The sequence below is a fragment of the Diabrotica virgifera genome, chromosome 1 (assembly GCF_917563875.1).
Source record: "Diabrotica virgifera virgifera chromosome 1, PGI_DIABVI_V3a".
NCBI lineage: Eukaryota > Metazoa > Arthropoda > Insecta > Coleoptera > Chrysomelidae > Diabrotica > Diabrotica virgifera.
This window is the reverse complement of record NC_065443.1, coordinates 157,702,707-157,720,847: the sequence shown is the minus strand read 5'-3', so window position 1 is coordinate 157,720,847 and position 18,141 is coordinate 157,702,707. Positions and strand designations below refer to the sequence as shown.

The following is an 18,141-nucleotide window of genomic DNA, read 5'->3' as shown; positions in this document are numbered from 1 at the left end:
CGGTCCATCACACAAGTAAAGAGGGATGATGATATACGGGGTAAATCCTTATTTTAACCACCTATACATAGTGGTGGGTGGTTAATAGAGATGAACTTGATTTCGCAAATTTTTATCAGTCAGACCCTAACCAACTCCACTCACTGACAGACCAGTGACCAGTAAGTTCAAAAGTTATTATTACTAAGTTTGTAAAAACTATTTGCATAGAAACGTCATAACGACGTACGTCCTGCAGGTAAAAGTCAGGTGAAAATTGAACAAAATGATCTCGGGGTTTTATAGTGTCTCGTCTGCTAATGTTTCTTGTTACGTTACGGGATCCTCAGATTTGTTAGTGCCAGGAAGAGTCACTGCTGTGAGTAACATACCACAAGGTTCGGTTACTCAATCTATTGACCCTACAGCACTTGTGGGACAACCTGATGTTCAGCAGGTAAGGTTTTTGTTAGTTTTTTTATAAAGTTCAAAATCATTATTTGGCCTTTTTCCGTAGTTTGGAGATTTTAAATATTTTTAAGTCATATATGTATAATTGAATAGTACTGTTATTTTTTTATTAATTATATGTCAAAATAAACTACAGGTAAAAAATATTACCAGAGACCGGCAGTTCTCGTCAGTGGCGCACACACACACCTCGCTACACGCGACACTATATTATTATATACGAAATTTTCGATTTTCTAAATCTGACTGAATTGAAAATTGGGCCAACTCCCATCTTAAACTTCAGGAAAAGACTCACCATTCATATGTCAACCATCCATTTTCGTCCAAGGGTGTGGATTTTACGGTCCTTCCTGTTTAGAGTCTGTTTTTCGTTCTTATCCCCAAAACTCCCAAAAACTTTGAAAATTTAAGTCCGAGCTTTGCGGCTTCTAATAGTACTGGTCGTTACCTTTCCAACGCATGTATAATTTTAAAAATCGGTTATACCATTCAAAAGTTACCGAGCTCAGAATTATGACTCAATTTCTATTTAAAAAAGGGAAAATGTTTGTGGATATATGTATGTATGTGGCTGGAAAAGTTAAATCGATCTGAATTTTTTTCTTCTGTGTTTGAAGAGGGGGTCAGGGTCGATTCAGAACCGGTGTAGTTTTGTAAATTTTTACCAACCATAAGCCAGCTATAGGACTTGGTAAGTACAAAATGGCATATTTTTTGGGGGTATATATCTTCGGTTCAAGAAGAGACAGGAAAACCACAAATACACCAAATCAATAGTGTTAAGTTATTCTTTCAAATGGTGTTTAAGCCGTCAGGATAAGACTTACACACGGCTCAGTATAGCCGAAAAACTGAAAAACAAGCTTTGAAAATTTTGGTTTTTCGACAATTACTCAAAATTTTAACCTACGAATTGCGCCAATAACTGAGAGTTTGTAAAAGGACTCTAGACGAATCTAACGGTGTATACCTCATATCCGCGAAAATTCGAATTTTTAAGTTATAGGCTTCATAAGTATGATCAAATCTATTTCCTATGGGAAAAAACGGGTTTTCAAACTCAATAATTCCTGTAATAGCTTTAGTTATCATACATGACCTTAGATGCATCAGACACTACCTGTCAATACGTTTCAAACTCCTGTTTAGTGATCAAAATCGGTTAAGCCGTTTAGAAATTATTAAGCTACAAAAGTATAATCCAATTAACGATTATTCCCGAAATGGTTTATGTAGTTGTAGGTTACGACGCTAAATTTGATCTGGCAACGGGCAATCCGAGTATATTTACCGACCATCCCAATATTCTCTTCAATCTATTTCGAATACAAGTTATTAAGCTACAAAAGCATAATCCAATTAACGATTATTCCCGAAATGGTTCATGTAGTTGTAGGCTACGACGCTAAATTTGATCTGGCAACGGGCAATCCGAGTATATTTACCGACCATCCCAATATTTTTTTCAATCTATTTCGAATAGAAAAAAATCTAGTGTACATTCGATGGACACTAGATCATTTGGGAGATAATGCGACAAAGGCGACCATTTATAAAGCTTAACGTGTAATCGAGAAACATTGCATTCAACTTCATGCATTTAATTTATAAATAACTTTGAAAAACTCCTGACACAAGAATAAAAAACCGCTAAACGCCGTAAAAATGAGTGGCGCATACAATATTCCAGCTAAAAAAGATCTGATATGAATATTACGTGGCGCGAAAATGTATTTTCATTTTAATGCAAAACAAAATTCTAGTTTTATTTTAAAAGATTTTTTCATAATATTTGATAAATTTGAAGTAAACGCGTCACAAAAGAGTTTCAAAATTCAAACTGTATCAAAGTTACTCTTTTGTGGCGCGTTTTACTTCAAATTGAGTAAATATTATGAAAAAATATTTAAAAATAAAACTAGAATTTTGTTTTGCATCAAAATAAAAATACATTTTCGCGCCACGTAATATTCATATCAGATCTTTTGTAGCTGGAATATTGTATGGCCACTCATTTTTACGGCGTTTAGCGGTTTTTTATTCTTGTAGTAATTTACGTAACAAGTTCCGAAAGTGACATTTTACGAGACGAGTAGGAAGTTTCCAGGGCGAGTCGTAGGCGTCCTGGAATCCTGCGAGTCTCGTAAAATCACTTTTGGATCATGTTACATACAATATTTTTTCTGCAGTTGTTTTGTATGTTGAAAAGTATATATGTAATATGGATAAACTTTACTTATGAACTTTTAATCAAAACTTTAAAGTTACTCTCGTGAATTCAACATTAGAAAAATCTACTTATGAATATTAATAACACAGTTATATCAATTATTTACATTGATATTGTTAGGAATATTAACAGAAGTGGCAGTATTGAAATTGTGTCAGTACTTTTACTATTTTTTGAGATATTAACTAATATAAAACAGACACGAATCTTAAATGACAAGCGTTGTAATAATAAAATACAAAGTTAATGTTATTGTCAAATGTTTCGGTCGACAGATCAGAAGTTGTTTTCGATATGTAAAACCAAGAAATGAAATAGAGACTTTATTTTGCAATTATGTTTCCCTCCTAGCTACACGTAAATGATAAAATACTACGATACCACAAGGAAATAGTTAACGAACAATGAATTTGTATTACTATTTTATTATTGTAGTTTTCTGTTTATAATTTTCTTATTTCTATATTCTATTCCTTATTTTATGTTAGTTGTCTATCTTTCTTGTTATAGCGTGTCTTTAAAAAGGCATCTTCTAATCCTTTAAATTGTAAATTGCGTTTATAATCTGTAAGTTCACTGCTGAACATAGGCCTCTTCCTCGTGTTGCCAACCTTGTCTATCTTGCGCCGCTCACATCCAGTTTTATTTAGCCTTCTTCACCCTCTTTTGCCCAAGCAAAGAAATCCTAAAGCCATGATAATTTCCTTTTAGCATTTTATTGTTTTAGGGCCCAATTAAGCAACAATCATATTTAAAATTATTTCCGCCCTTCCCCACCCACATAATGCTGCCCAATGTGAACTGGAACATACATTTTATAAACGTATATTGCAAATAAACCAGAAAGTATTAGTGCTAAAACTTGTAAATAATTAAATTTAAATAACATAATAATAAGTCACTTAAATAGGTTTTCATAAAAAAAATTATTAGAAAAGTAACAGTAGGTAAACTGAATTACCGCTAGTGTCCGCTTGTGTTGATGGCTTGAAAAACACGCACACTCACAGAACAAGAAAATAAATCAGCATAACTTATAGTCCGGTCGCCAGTAGGGGTACAACGGCCTCCTTAATTCACATGGACTTACTCAAGTTTTCTTTATGTATTTTGACCCGTAGAACACGAATTTGTTGGGTAACAGTCGATCCGGATGTCGATAAGATTGTTATAAACAAAGAACTTGAGGAATTTTTTTGTATTTTTTTGGGTCATTCTAAGCAAAAAATGTTTTTACAAGTTTTTTCGTAGGATGCATAGTTTTCGACATAAACGCGCTTGAACTTTCAAAAAATCGAAAAATTGCAATTTTTGAACCCGAATAACTTTTGATTGAAAAATAAAATAGCAATTCTTCTTATCGCATTTGAAAGTTCAAGTTAAATTCTATCGGTTTTGATTATTTTCATTGCCAAAAATTAATTTTTTTATTGTTAAACAAAGCTATAAACACATAGTGATTGAATGATGTTTTCAATGCATTTCTAATTTGAAATCGAACGAGTAGGCGCGCATACAGAATTTCTACGTATATTACGTACATTAAAACGCATGCATTGGGCACGGGAAACACTCTGTGTTTATAGCTTTGTTTAACAAATAAAAACTTAATTTTTAGCAATGCAAATAATCAAAACCGATAGAATTTGACTTGAACTTTCAAATGCAGTAAGCATAATTGCTATTTTATTTTTTAATCAAAAGTTATTCCGGTTCAAAAATTGCACTTTTTTGATTTTTTGGAAGTTCAACCGCGTTTATCTCGAAATCTGTGCATCCTACGAAAAAACTTGTCAGATCATTTTTTGCTGAGAATCATCCAAAAAATACAAAAAAATGTTTTGTTTTGCCAAAAATTGCTGCTATGTAATTCCTCAAGTTCTTTGTTTATAACAATCTTATCGACATCCGGATCAACTGGTACCCAAAAAATCATGTTCTACGGGTCAAAATACATAAAAAAACTTGGTTAAGTCCATCTGAATTAAGGAGGCCGTTGTACCCCCCCTGGCGACAGGACTATTAATACTTTGAAACCGTTTAAATCAAACAAAGATAGCCAATTATATAGAGAAAGAACAGCTGATTGTGACAAACAAGGTTTGAACTATTGAAAAATCTCGCAATATTTAAAAAATCAATTACAAAGTCATGTATCTTGTGAGATACATTGGGCTAAAGAGGGTTAAATTCTCAGTCCATCGTGTTAGGTGGTCGACCGAAGATTTTCTTGTGTCTTCCTTTGGTTTCCATTCCATTCCATTCCATTACCTTATGCGTTGATTATGTTTAAGGTAAAGCTCGATTGTGTATTTTTGGTTTCTATCTTTCTGAAAGATATGGTTTTAATTTCAGGAATACATTTTTATATTGAAAATTATAAACCATTGTTATAAGTTTAACTATACCAATCAAATGCAAAGTACAGTAGAACAGCCATTGAGTATGTCTTGAGACTTATTTTATTATTTATTTTATATTAAAAATGTGGAACGTAGCAAGACATCTGATGAATTCTTGAATAACGTTTTGTAACATATCAGATTTAATTCCTTGAATTTCAGTTCGAATTCTCCCTTTAAGGTATTTAAAATTGGTGTAAAGTAAAGTGGACGTAAATCTCTAAACTAGATTATACACAATAATTACTAAAGTAATTCAGACACTACTAAGGTAGGAGAAACACGTCAATAATGCGGCCTCAACTTTATAATAAAGTTTATGATTTTTAGTGAAAACCATATTAGGCGAGCGGCAGCAACCCCTAAAATTACCTTATACCGACCGCGAAAATCAACTTTAAGGTGAATGAGCCATTTTGGTGATTCTTTATGTTTTCGAGGTCGCTGAATCTGAAAATGAAGTTTGTTTTTATCTAGAGTTTGTGGACAACTAAAATTAACCTAGAACTTTGATATTTCATCTAAAGTTGGATATTCGGGTACTTAACAAACCCTCAAAATGTATGACCGATCCATCAATTAGTTTAAAATTGTTCTATTTGTTTATCCCAGAAACATCTTATTTGCAATGACATAAGACTAGAGCAGTGGTTCCCAACCTTTTATGTCTGGCGACCCACTTTCTGATGTTTTTTCATATTCGCCACACATCCCTCACCCATGATGATACGCTATTCTGTACTCTGTACGCCACTCAGCTACTGTAAGAGCCACCCCACGACCCACCTGAAGTCTGTCCGCGACCCACTAGTGGGTCGCGACCCACCGGTTGGGAAACGCTGGACTAGAGAATAATAAAGATAGGATAATTTTGCCGGTGCCAATTGCAAAACAAGAAAATTAAAATATCTCGGACATATTCGTCGAGGTGTGCGTCAGGGTTGTGTGCTTTGTCCACTACTATTCAATATACAGTGAGCACGTAAAGGTTGGAATAAATTCATTTTCTCGAGAATGGACGACTTTGGAAAAAAAATCACGAAACCGGTCAATTTTTATTTTTAAATTACGACTTTTTGGCATATATATCATACTAGTGACGTCACCCGCCTGGGCGTGATGACGTCATCGATGAATTTTTTAAATGAGAATAGGGGTCGAGTGATAGCTCATTTGAAAGGTAATTTAATTCTCTATTCAGTAATATAAACATTAACATAATTGTTTATACAGGGTGTCCAAAAAAAAATTTTAATTAAATTTATTGACATAAAAAGAAGAATGTGTGTAATTTATTTAATTCTAAATACATTTTACTGCTATTAGAAAAAAGGAAAAAATGTTAATTTGATAAATAAATATTGTTTTTTTGCTTAAATTCAATACGGAAGCAGCCATCCACTTGCCTCTTGACAGTTTGAAATTTAACTTAAGCGAAAAGCAATGATTATTTTTCAAATAAACATTTTTTTTCTGTTTTCTGTGAGCAGTAAAATGCATTATGTCAATAAATTTAATTCAAAAAAAATTTTTTTGGACGCCCTGTATAAATAATTATGTTAATGTTTATATTACTAAATAGAAAATTAAATTACCTTTCAAATGAGCTATCACACGACCCCTATTCTAATTTAAAAAAATCATTGATGACGTCATCACGCCCAAATATGTGTTGTCACTATTATGATGTATATGCCAAAAAGTCGTAATTTAAAAATAAAAATTGACCTGTTACGGGATTTTTTTCCAAAGTCGTCCATTCTCGAGAAAATGAATTTATTCCAACCTTTACGTGCTCACTGTATATAGCAAAACAATATGCCAGGAAGCGCTCCTAGAGCAAAACATTGGTATGAACATTAACGGAGAGTTAATTAACAATATACAATACGCTGATGATACACTAATAGTAACAGATAACCGAGCAAATTTACAGTATTTGCTGGAAAACATAAACACTCATACCAACAAGTAAGTATGGTCTAAAATTGCACATCAAAAAGAGTGAATTTATGATTGTATCGAAGAAGCTATACACCAATGTGAACTTAACCATAAATAATAAGAAAGTGTTAAGAGTTACGTCCTGCATATATTTATTGGTTTGGTTCACTACAAAGACAAGAAAAATTAAGGGACGAATAGAAATAGCAAAACAATCATTTATCAAAATGAAAAAGTTCCTAGGCTGCCGGGACATAAATTTGAAATTAAGAACGAGAATGTTAAGGTGCTATGTTTTCTCCGTACTGTTGTACGGCATGGATGCTTGGACACTGAAAAATATAAACATCAAGAACATTGAGGCAAGCGAGATGTGGTGAATGCAGGAGAATGCAGGAGAATGCTACAGGAGAATGTGGAAAATACCATGGACAGATAGAGTAACAAATCAAGATATTTTGCTGAAGATGGGGAAGGAATGCGAAGTCATAAAAACAATGCAAATGAAAAAACTGGAATATCTAGGCCACATAATGAGAGGAGAAATGTACTCCCTGCTAAGGCTCATAATCAAAGGAAAAATCTCGGGAAAGAGAAATATGGGGCGTAGAAGGATTTCCTGGTAGCGAAATGTAAGTGAGTGTTACAGGTGCAGTTCAATACAATTGTTTAGAGCTGCAGCCAACAAAGTTAAAATTGCTAAGATCAACCTTCGATAGGAAAGGGGATTGCAAGCAAGCAAGCAATTTGATTCAACCCGACAGGACATTCGGGTGTAACAATTCATTGGGGCGAGGTGTTTTGGCCCAAGTATAAATACAGGGATCACCCCACCTCGCTCCAATGCCCCAGGCCATCCCTTTCCCCCTATAGCACGCTTATGCGCGATAGGGGCACAACTAACAGCCAAATGCTCTTCACAATGGAACCCTGGGTAATAGGATTCCAATGTGATACCCTAATCGAATGCAAAACTAGGCCAGCGTTAAGCGCTCTAAGCCTTTTATCCTCTTATTTACTTATCCGCGGGAACTAAAATTGCTTGCTTGGGCTCCAAGCCATTGTACTGAGTCCTAATGGGCTCCGTCCAATGGCTTGACGCTCTAATTTTATGTTGGTTTTTTTATTCTGTGTGATTTTTTTGGTGGCTTACGCCTTTTTTATGATTTTTTTTAATTGTATTGTGGTTTTACCTGATCGTCTGTCTGGTACCTTGGATGGTTTCCTGGACTACCTTGGTCACTATGTTGGTGACTAGTTTGACCAGGTATTCTTCGTCTGGGAGGATCGCTGTGGTGGCTTGTTGGTTTTCGCCCTGCGTGACTTTGGCATAGGAGACTCCGTTTGCCTGTTGTCGTCTGTAGATCTGTTGTTGTGGCCTCTGTTGTGGTGGTCTATACCAGGTTGGACTTCTCGGGCATCCTCTGTAGCTTGCGGGGGGTGACTTCCTTTGCAGTTAGCGCAGGTTGCCTTTGTTTCCCTGGGTCTTTTACAGGTCTTCGTGTGGTGGTCTTCTCCGCATTTCACGCATTTGGGGTGTTTGTGGCACGCGTTCTGCGCATGGTGGAAGCCTTGGCAGTTGAAGCACTGCGTTGGCTCTGTCGCTTTTCTTAGGTCTACTACATCTATCTTCATGTGACACAGATTGGTGATCAGCTTAGCCTTTTCTACGTCCTCACGATTCAGAGTCAGTACGAACATCGGTAACTGCCTTTTGGGACCGACTCTTGTGGTCATATTCTTGGCTGCTTGGCAGACTATTTGGTGTCTTGCTTCCATCTCTTCTTGGATTTCCTCCTCGGTGGTATTTGAGGGCAATCCTCTTAAAACCACTTTGGGTTTTTTATCCTCGTCTACTGGGAAGGCTACTCATTGTAGCCTTTTGTCCTTGTGTGCCTTTGCGTATTCTTCTATTACCCTCACCATTTTCTTGTAATCTTCCAGGTTTTTCGCCTGGATGAGTGTTTCTTTACCGCTCCTGGAGATTTTTTTAGTCGTATAGACTTTTAGTCTTTATGCTATGGTGAGGATACGCTCTGTCTCATTCACGCTCTGTAATTTAATTACAGGCGGCTGTCTGGGAGGTGTTGCCTGTTGTTCGGGCAGCACGGTGGTATCTTCGTTTGTTACCATGTCCTCTGTCTCTAAATCGTCAGATCGCCCCAAGGCAGGCGTCTCATCATCTGTGCTTGGTCTTCGTGACAGTGGTGGGAAGTCTTCTTTTGCCCTCGGTTTTTTAATCGGCGGTGGCTTATCGATCGCTGGGTTATTTTCTACCTTTGGTATGGGCTTTGCCTGTTGTTGGCGTTCTAGCATCAGGTTTTTCTGGGCTTCTCGTAGCTCTTTGGTCAGTTCGTTCATCTGGCTCTTCATCTTTATCATCGATTCTTGTAGTTCCGCACTTTCGGTCTTTTGTCGGGCTATTTCTTCGTCCTTTTCCTTCAATTTCTTCGCAAGCTGGTCTTTCGTCCTTCTCATCGATTCTTGTAGTTCCGCTCTTTCGGTCTTTTGTCGGGCTATTTCTTCGTCCTTTTCCTTCAATTGCTTCGTGAGCAGGACTGTTAGTTGCTCTGCCCTTATTCGATCTTCTTTTTCTCTTTGAAGTAGCATCTCGGTTGTCTCTAGGATGAGTTTGTCTGCCGCGATTGTTCTCTTCGCAATTTTTGTTTCCCAATCGTCTTCTGAGTCTTTCTCTGGTTTCATCTCGGTATCTTCTTCGGTTTTCTCTTCGCTGTCATCGGTTTGTTGTTCCTGTAAAAGGCTAAGATCCACTTTACGTGGATCTTCATATGTTGGCGGAGTGGCCATAGGGGGGGGGGGTGATCGAGACTTAGCTCGATCAATCGTCTGGGGGGGGGGAGAGCCCTAATCTTGACGAACCTTTTTTTCCGCCGACTGGCCCGACACCAGCTCGGCTTCAGGGTTGGTTTCCCTACCCCTATCGCGGTTGTTCACGTACCCAGACAGAACTGGGTACGGGATCCTCTTGATGTTCTCGTTTTTACTGACCTAGGGGCCGGGGCTGCCCGATGTAGGTTCCATAGAACTACACCTTGCAGTGTCTACCCTTACGGAGGCACAGTAAAAATCCCGTAGCGGGCTCCCGTCGAGCCCGCTTTGCTTCTTCTGCTAACCGATCTCTAGCTGTGGCGTCTCAGAGAATCCAATAAAATCAAATTCCCTAAGTTTCACCACATCCAGTCGATCGGCCTTTGCCTCTCCTTCTTGCCTAAGGCTTTGAAGTGCACGATTTCGCTATCACGCTTACATTCGTGATGGAATGAAAATTCCTGCTAGTCGTACAACTTCTTCCACCGTTGGCTCCTCGTCGTCTTCTCGCCTCTGAGAGAGTGAAAACGCTCAACTGCTGCCTCGCTTACATTCAAGGCAGGACTGAAAAGTCCACAGCCGAGCTATCCCCACTTCTCGTTGGTTTCTCTTCTCTGCTGCTGTTCCGCTCTGCTCGCACGCGTGTTACCAGTCCAGTGGTCGGCACCAGACACTAGGAAAGGGGACTGCAATAAGAAGAAGGACATATTACAGGCGGAGAGAGGTACAGCTTGCAATATCGTGGCTGCGCAACCTAAGTACGAGTGCACATCAAATGAACTTTTCAGAGCAGCCGTCTCTAAAGACCCTTTAAAGTCCTAATAGCTGCGATGATTGCCGATCTCCATTACGGGGATGGCTCTTCAAAAAGAAGTACAAAATCAAGAAAAAATATGGAAATAACGTGAAACTTTTTATTTTGAAATTTTGCTTGACGCGAAAAGTGACAATTTAATTATTTAATTAATATTTTGCAGATATGTTTGTACATGGTGAGTCATGAGGAACTGTACATACTCCTACCTCGTATAAAGGCTCCTATGGGGAATAACAAATGATCATTAAAAAGTGTCTGCTCCCATTGTTTAATAATATACTGGGCGAGTTTCGCATTTTGACGGAAATTTGTATTCGCCATAATTTTTGAACAGTCAGATCGATATGTCTCTTGTTTTGGTCAATCGTTACACTATTACCACCTTATCAACTGATTTATTCAAACTAGAAAAAAATCAGGTCCGGCTTCAAAAAAATTAGTTCGTTTGGGTCTTAGAAAAAATTTCACCCTGTATACGCTTTTTGAAAACTGTAATATGAATTTTATAAATTAGACAAATAAGCAATTAAAATGACATATTTATTTTTTCCCCACACGATTACTTAATTTTTTATAAAAAAATCAAATTTGACTATGAATTAAAAGTTTGGTAAAGTGAACCATAGATTAAAAAAAAAAATAACTTTTTTTACAAAAATTAATTTTTTTTGAACAAATATTTAATTTATGTTACCACCCAATCAACTAATTTATACAAACTAGAAAAAGATCAGGCCCGGATTTAAAAAAATAGTTCATTTTAGTCTTAGAAAAAATTTCACCCTGTATACGCTTTTTGAAAACTCTAATATGAGTTTTAGAAATTAGACAAATAGGCAATTAAAACGGCGTATTTATTTTTTCCCCACACGATTACTTAATTTTTTATAAAAAAATCAAATTTGACTGTGAATAATTAAAAGTTTGGTAAAGTGAACCATATTTACTAGAAACCAGATTTAAATAAAACTTTTATTACAAAAATTAATTTTTTTTTAACAAATGTTTAATTTATGTTACCACCCAATCACCTGATTTATTCAAACTAGAAAAAAATCAGGCCCGGATTTAAAAAATTAGTTCGTTTTGGTCTTAGAAAAAATTTCACCCTGTATAGGCTTTTTGAAAACTCTAGTATGAATTTTACAAATTAGACAAATACAAATACAAATATTTATTTTTTTCCCCATACAATTACTTATTTTTTTATTAAAAAATCAAATTGGTCAAAATCGGAATTTAACTTTATTTAATTTAAAGCTTCACCATTTTTTTTTCTATACCACGTCTAGATCTTAAACCTATAACACTTCTTTTTGGACTCTATAGTTTAACATAGACGTGATGAAATAGATAAATTTTAAATTTTTTCACTTAATTTTTGCGATTTAACTTTGCAATTAACGAATATGCACCTTTCATTTTTAAAAATTAGTAACTTTTATGAGACTATGTTGAAGACTGAAAGTCTACAACAATTTTCATGGTCTTCACAATGGTAGGAGATATGTGCTGTAAAAATTTCAGCAAAAAAAAATATTAAACCGGAACAGAGTTGTAGCGAGTTACACCGTGATTTCATTTTTTTTTCATTTTTGGGTTAAAATTCCGATTTTGACAAATTTGATTTTTTAATAAAAAATTAAGTAATTGTGTGGGGAAAAAATAAATAGGCCATTTTAATTGCCTATTTGTCTAATTTCTAAAATTCATATTAGAAATTTCAGAAAGCGTATACAGGGTGAAATTTTTTCTAAGACCAAAACAAACTAATTTTTTAAATCCAGGCCTGATTTTTTTCTAGTTTGAATAAATCAGTTGATTAGGTGGTAACATAAATTAAATATTTGTTCAAAAAAAAAATTAATTTTTGTAAAAAAAGTTATTTTTTTAAATCTATGGTTCACTTTACCAAACTTTTAATTCATAGTCAAATTTGATTTTTTTATAAAAAAAATAAGTAATCGTGTGGGGAAAAAAATAAATATGTCATTTTAATTGCTTATTTGTCTAATTTGTAAAATTCATATTATAGTTTTCAAGAGGCGTATACAGGGTGAAATTTTTTCTAAGACCCAAACGAACTAATTTTTTTGAAGCCGGACCTGATTTTTTTCTAGTTTGAATAAATCAGTTGATTAGGTGGTAATAGTGCAACGATTGACCAAAATAAGAGACACATCGCTCTGACCGTTCAACAATTATGACGAATACAAATTTCTGTCAAAATGCGAAACTCGCCCTGTATATTATTAAACAATGGGAGCAGACACTTTTTAATGGTCATTTGTTATTCCCCATAGGAGCCTCTATACGAGGTAGGAGTATGTACAGTTCCTCATGACTCACCGTGTATGTTTTTTTAATGTATAAACTGTTCTTTTGACGTGTGCAGAGTTGCAACATCAGAAAAAGCTAACAAAAATTAAAAAAATATATACAGGGTGTTTGGTAAAGAATGGGCCATAGCTTATCCTTAGATTTCTGGGCTTAAAATAGGTCGATTTAAGCTAACTTACATTAGTACAAAATTTGATAACCGAAATACAGAGCATCAAAGTTAACTTTTATTTTATTTTATTTTATTTTGGATACTTCCTGACATCAAGGGATAATAACACGAAATTTGGTAAGCGCGGGTTTTTTAGGACGAGAAATCTAAATTTACCACCAAAAATAATGTACTACCCAGAGGGCGCCACGTAAGTTTTCAACGCTCATTTAATACGTTCAATTTTTTTTTATCACCCACTCTACATACTTTTTGAATCGAAACTTTTATTCTCTCAGTATTTTTACTTAATAAAGATATACTACATTCATCTCCCTAAACTCAACCGTTTTTGAAATAAATGCATTTTAAGTCTGCGATGCAACACAATTTTTTGCATAATATCATTGTAGAACACCAGAAAAATAAAATTAAAACCATAGTAATTTCCAAAAATGTATCGAAAATTTCTTTAAATGGAATTTGCGATGCAATGACATAAACATGAGAACTTGCGCAATTATTATTGTTTCAAGTTTATTTTTCGGGTATAACTGCAATGATATAATGCAAAAAATTATGTTGCATTGCAGATTTAAAATGCGTTTATTTCGAAAACGGTTGAGTTTAGCGAGATGAATATAATATACCTTTTTTAAGTAAAAATATTCAAGGAATAAAAGTTTTCATTCAAAAAGTATATAGAGTCGGGGATTAAAAAATTGAACGTATTAATTGAGCGCTGAAAGACGTATGTGGCGCCCTCTGCGTAATACATAATTTTTGGTGACAAATTTAGATTTCTAGTACTAAAAAACCTCCGTTTACCAAATTTCGTGTTATTCTTCCATACCTGTCAGGAAATATTCAAAAATAAATGAAATAAAAGGTTAACTTTGACACCCTGTACTTTGGTTATTATCAACACCCTGTATATACTATACTAATATTTATAAGCCAATATAGCACCTATGTGCAGTATAAAATACAATAAATTGAAAAAGTCAGCTATAAATTGAAACATGTAGGGAAATTCTCAGATCCAGTTATTCATGAAACACAAAGCGGGATAACAGGATTACAAAAGAAATTAAACATAAGAAGCAATATACATAAACCTTGAAAATATAAAAAAAAAAATCAGAAAACTATAAAAACGATACGACGCTTTGAAGAACCGCATCGATTCCAAATGGATTCCAGATCCCAAAAAGAAAATCCTAAGATTTCAGAAGTAGACTTAGTGTGTATTCAATATTATAGGCAATAAATAGAAAATTTAGGTACGGCAAACAAGCAAAAAATAATTTCATACGACAGCCAATTTCTAAAATTTACATAAAGGATTTTAGATCACAATCACAAACATGCAAACATCATTTTATAATCTCACGTATTCATTTAATATAGGATGTTACCAGAAAGCATTCCAAGAAAAGTTAAGAATTAAATTGTTATTTATTATTTTTAATAAATTTTGCCTCTGGACTTTTTATCTTTTCATTAAGAGATGTCGCTACAGAGTCCTAATAGTTAATTACAAAAATGATTTTTATAATAAAATAAAATCTGCTTACATACACAGTTTGGTTTCTTTTGGTTTCAGATGTGTTCAGGTAGGTACTGAAGAAGTCTAGGGACAAAAACTAACAGCTGCCTGGGGATGCTGAATCGCCTCTGAATCGAAAGGAAACACAATCTGTCTTTGATTTTTATCTTTGCTCAGTTTTAAGTACTAGGAACTAACTTTCGCATCTTTTCCTAGACGGATGAAGTGAAATGTGACTGCATATTGTAGAGTCTTTTTCGTCTTCTTTATTCGTCGACTCTTGTCTTATAAATTGTAAAAGTGAGAGATTTAGGATGTTACCAGAAAGTAGTTTCACAAAAAGGACATCTGGACTTTTCATCTTTTCATTAAGGCTATGGGTACATAATTCGCAAATACTTTACGGCTATCCCTACTTTTTCTGTCTTTACACGGCAAATTACGTGTAGTAAAATTCTCACTGGTATGGAAACTGCAGATGTAAACATTAGGTTGACAGTGACATTGTCATTAGAAAGGTAAAGATGGCTATTTCGGTTTCGTTCAGTTTTTGAATGTTCTTGGATAACATTTACTTGTATAAATGATAGGATTATTTTTTCACTAATTATGTATTCAGTGGTTACCATTATTTATATACTATACAAATAGTCGAAAAAGAAAAAAAGTTGTAAAGTTATTTTAATAATGTACTATTACCATGGAAAGCTTAGATAAGGTTTGAACATGTGAAGAACTACGTTGTATAAATGTAGTATTACTCAATTAATTTATAAAGACTTTATTTATTTCTTTATTTGCGTAAATTAAAATATGGGACGTTGTTACAGGAAATGTGTTACTGAAAAGCGAAGAAATAGAAATAGAAATAGGCGAAGAATAGAAAAATGAACAATTGTTATTTGTTAATTTTCTTCAAAACTATTAAATTTTATTTAATAAAAGAATGACCCCAAAGATTAAGAATCTTCTTTTTAGTTTGTAAATTTTTCTATGACACATTCATAAATGATGCCATATTGTAACAAAAAATATCTACGCCGAAGACGTCCACCCACCAACTTCACTTAAACTGAAAAGCAAAATACTACTAAACAAGCACATACTTCAAAAGCGTAGTACATTCTTCTATGTAGGCTGGTAAATAGTAGCAAATACTACGGAGAAAAGCAAATGCTCTTTATGTGTAGTGAAATCTTCAAAAATGTAGTACGTACTTGAAGCATTAGCATTTACTACATTTTATGCCATCATAGACACTTTACTTTATAGCTAAACCCGTACCTATTTACGGTTATCGGAACAAACTCTTATAAAATAATACTTTTATTTGAACTTTAATGACTTGAAATACTTGGATTTTTCATAAATAATAAATAAACAATAAATAACTTTTTATTAATTGTACGCCTTAAACCAATTATTATTTTTCAAATACACTATCAATACTATTTAATATACAACTCTTTGATTGATTTTATTATCATCGTAAAAGCGTTAAAAATCAGTAGCAGAATGAACTGCTATATCAAAATAGCGGGTCGGACACATTTCTACTTGTCACTGTCTTGAGTCTTGTCATAACATTATATTCGAATGAGTGCGTTGTATGACAAAGATAGCGAATGTTCGATTTCCACGGACATGGTGTCCATTTTTTTCCGAATACTATAAAAACCAATACATATTTTTAAAAAATTTAAACACAAAATGAAAGACTAAATTATTATCGAGGGCCGAAAGTCCCTTAGAATATATAAGAAGTTTCTTTCGAATGAGATATTTGAAATTAAAAATCACACTACATTTTCTCTTAGTTTTTCACCCCTCTAACTTATTAAAATAAACATTACAGAAGTTCTAAGGGACTTTCGGCCCTCGCCAATAACGTAATCTTTCATTCTGCGTTTAAATTTTTCAAAAATACTTATTAGTTTTCTCAAGATTCGAAAAAAATGAATCTCCATTTGAATAGCATTGCAGCCGAAAATACGTACCGATCCTCTTAAGAGATGTTGTTACAGCAACATTTTATTTCATTTCATTTTAAGAGATGTTGCTACAGTGTCCTCATAGTTGATTATAAAAATTATTTTTATAATTCTACTTATACCGGGTGGACCAAAAGTCAGCTAACGCTATCAAAAAAGTCACGCGCAAAAGTCTCCAATAAAATATTCAGGGGTGGCCAAGCTCCCTGATAATCTGAGCCATTTTTCAAAATTTGAAATTTTTCGCGAGCCGCAATTAAACAATTCTTTAAATTGAGAAAGTGTAAAAAAGGTATAAAATTTTTCTCTCAGTGTTTGGATTTTACGAATTTTAAATTGAATTAAAATTGTTCAAATCGTTGTTTCAAATATGGAAATAATTCTATAAGCAGCCTTTACTATTTCAGTGTATTTAGATTCTTCATCATCCTTCCATCTTTTTCTGGTACGGCCTACTGACTTCTTTTACCGTCTCTCAAAAAACACTGTCTGTAACACTCTGTCTTCCTCTGATCTTACCACTTGACCTGCCCATTTTATCTTAGCTTTTATAAATATGTCTTACGATGTTTTTAGTACCATACAGTCACCAATTCAGTGTTGCGGCGCCTTCTCCACTCTCCTGTCAATTCATCTCCATGAAGGCCAAATATCATTCTGAGAATTTTGCTTTTAAAACCAGCAGCATATTTATTTTCCGCTGATGTAGAGTCCATGTTTCACTTCCATATTATGTAACCATTGGGCGAATAATTGGCATGTACAGTATTATTTAGAATGTCTTTTTAGCAACTTGGATCTTAACAATGATGATAGGGAGTAAGCTACTCTATTCACCGCAGCTATCCTTGCCGAGACCTCTATTTATATGTGGTTATGATTACCGCCCCCAGATATTTAAACTCTTTTACTACTTCGAAGTTGTAGTCATTAATAGTTATGTTCCGCTATGTTATAGTTATGTTGGTCTTGGATTTTTGGTTACTAGCATGTATTTCTTCTTCTCTTCATTTATTCGAATGCCAGACTACCTGTTTCTTCCTCGAGTTGTGAAAACACCTCTCTCACGTCTCTTGTAGAATAAGCAACTGCACCTAGATCACCAGCAAAGGCCAACAATAGTTTTGATCATCGATTCGCAAATACCTCTGTCATCTCAGATGATATTTTACTTATTACATATTCTAACGCCAAATTGAATAGCAACGGTGATAAGGGGTCTCCTTGTCAAAGTCCTGATGTTACACTTAGTGTTTTATATTTTTTGTTGTCAGTAATAATTACTTACTAAACTTATTTAAGACATTTTGAAAGAAAATGTTAAAAGTACTTCAGATATTTATTGAGAGCCACAAATAATCCTTCAAAGAGCCACATGTGGCTCGCGAGCCACAGTTTGGCCACCCCTTAATATATCATGCTTTGTGAAGGGCCG

General features: G+C 34.4%; 1 protein-coding gene across 1 annotated transcript in view; it reads left to right on the top strand.

Moving 5' to 3' along the window:
• The first annotated feature begins 256 nt into the window (after positions 1 to 256).
• LOC126878796 (histone-lysine N-methyltransferase MECOM) overlaps positions 257 to 18,141 on the top strand; it is a 38,096-nt gene continuing 20,211 nt past the window's right edge. Inside the window, exon 1 of the mRNA XM_050641691.1 lies at positions 257 to 436. Coding sequence (XP_050497648.1) covers positions 266 to 436 — 171 coding nt within the window. The 5' untranslated portion in view covers positions 257 to 265. The remainder of the gene's footprint in view (positions 437 to 18,141) is intronic.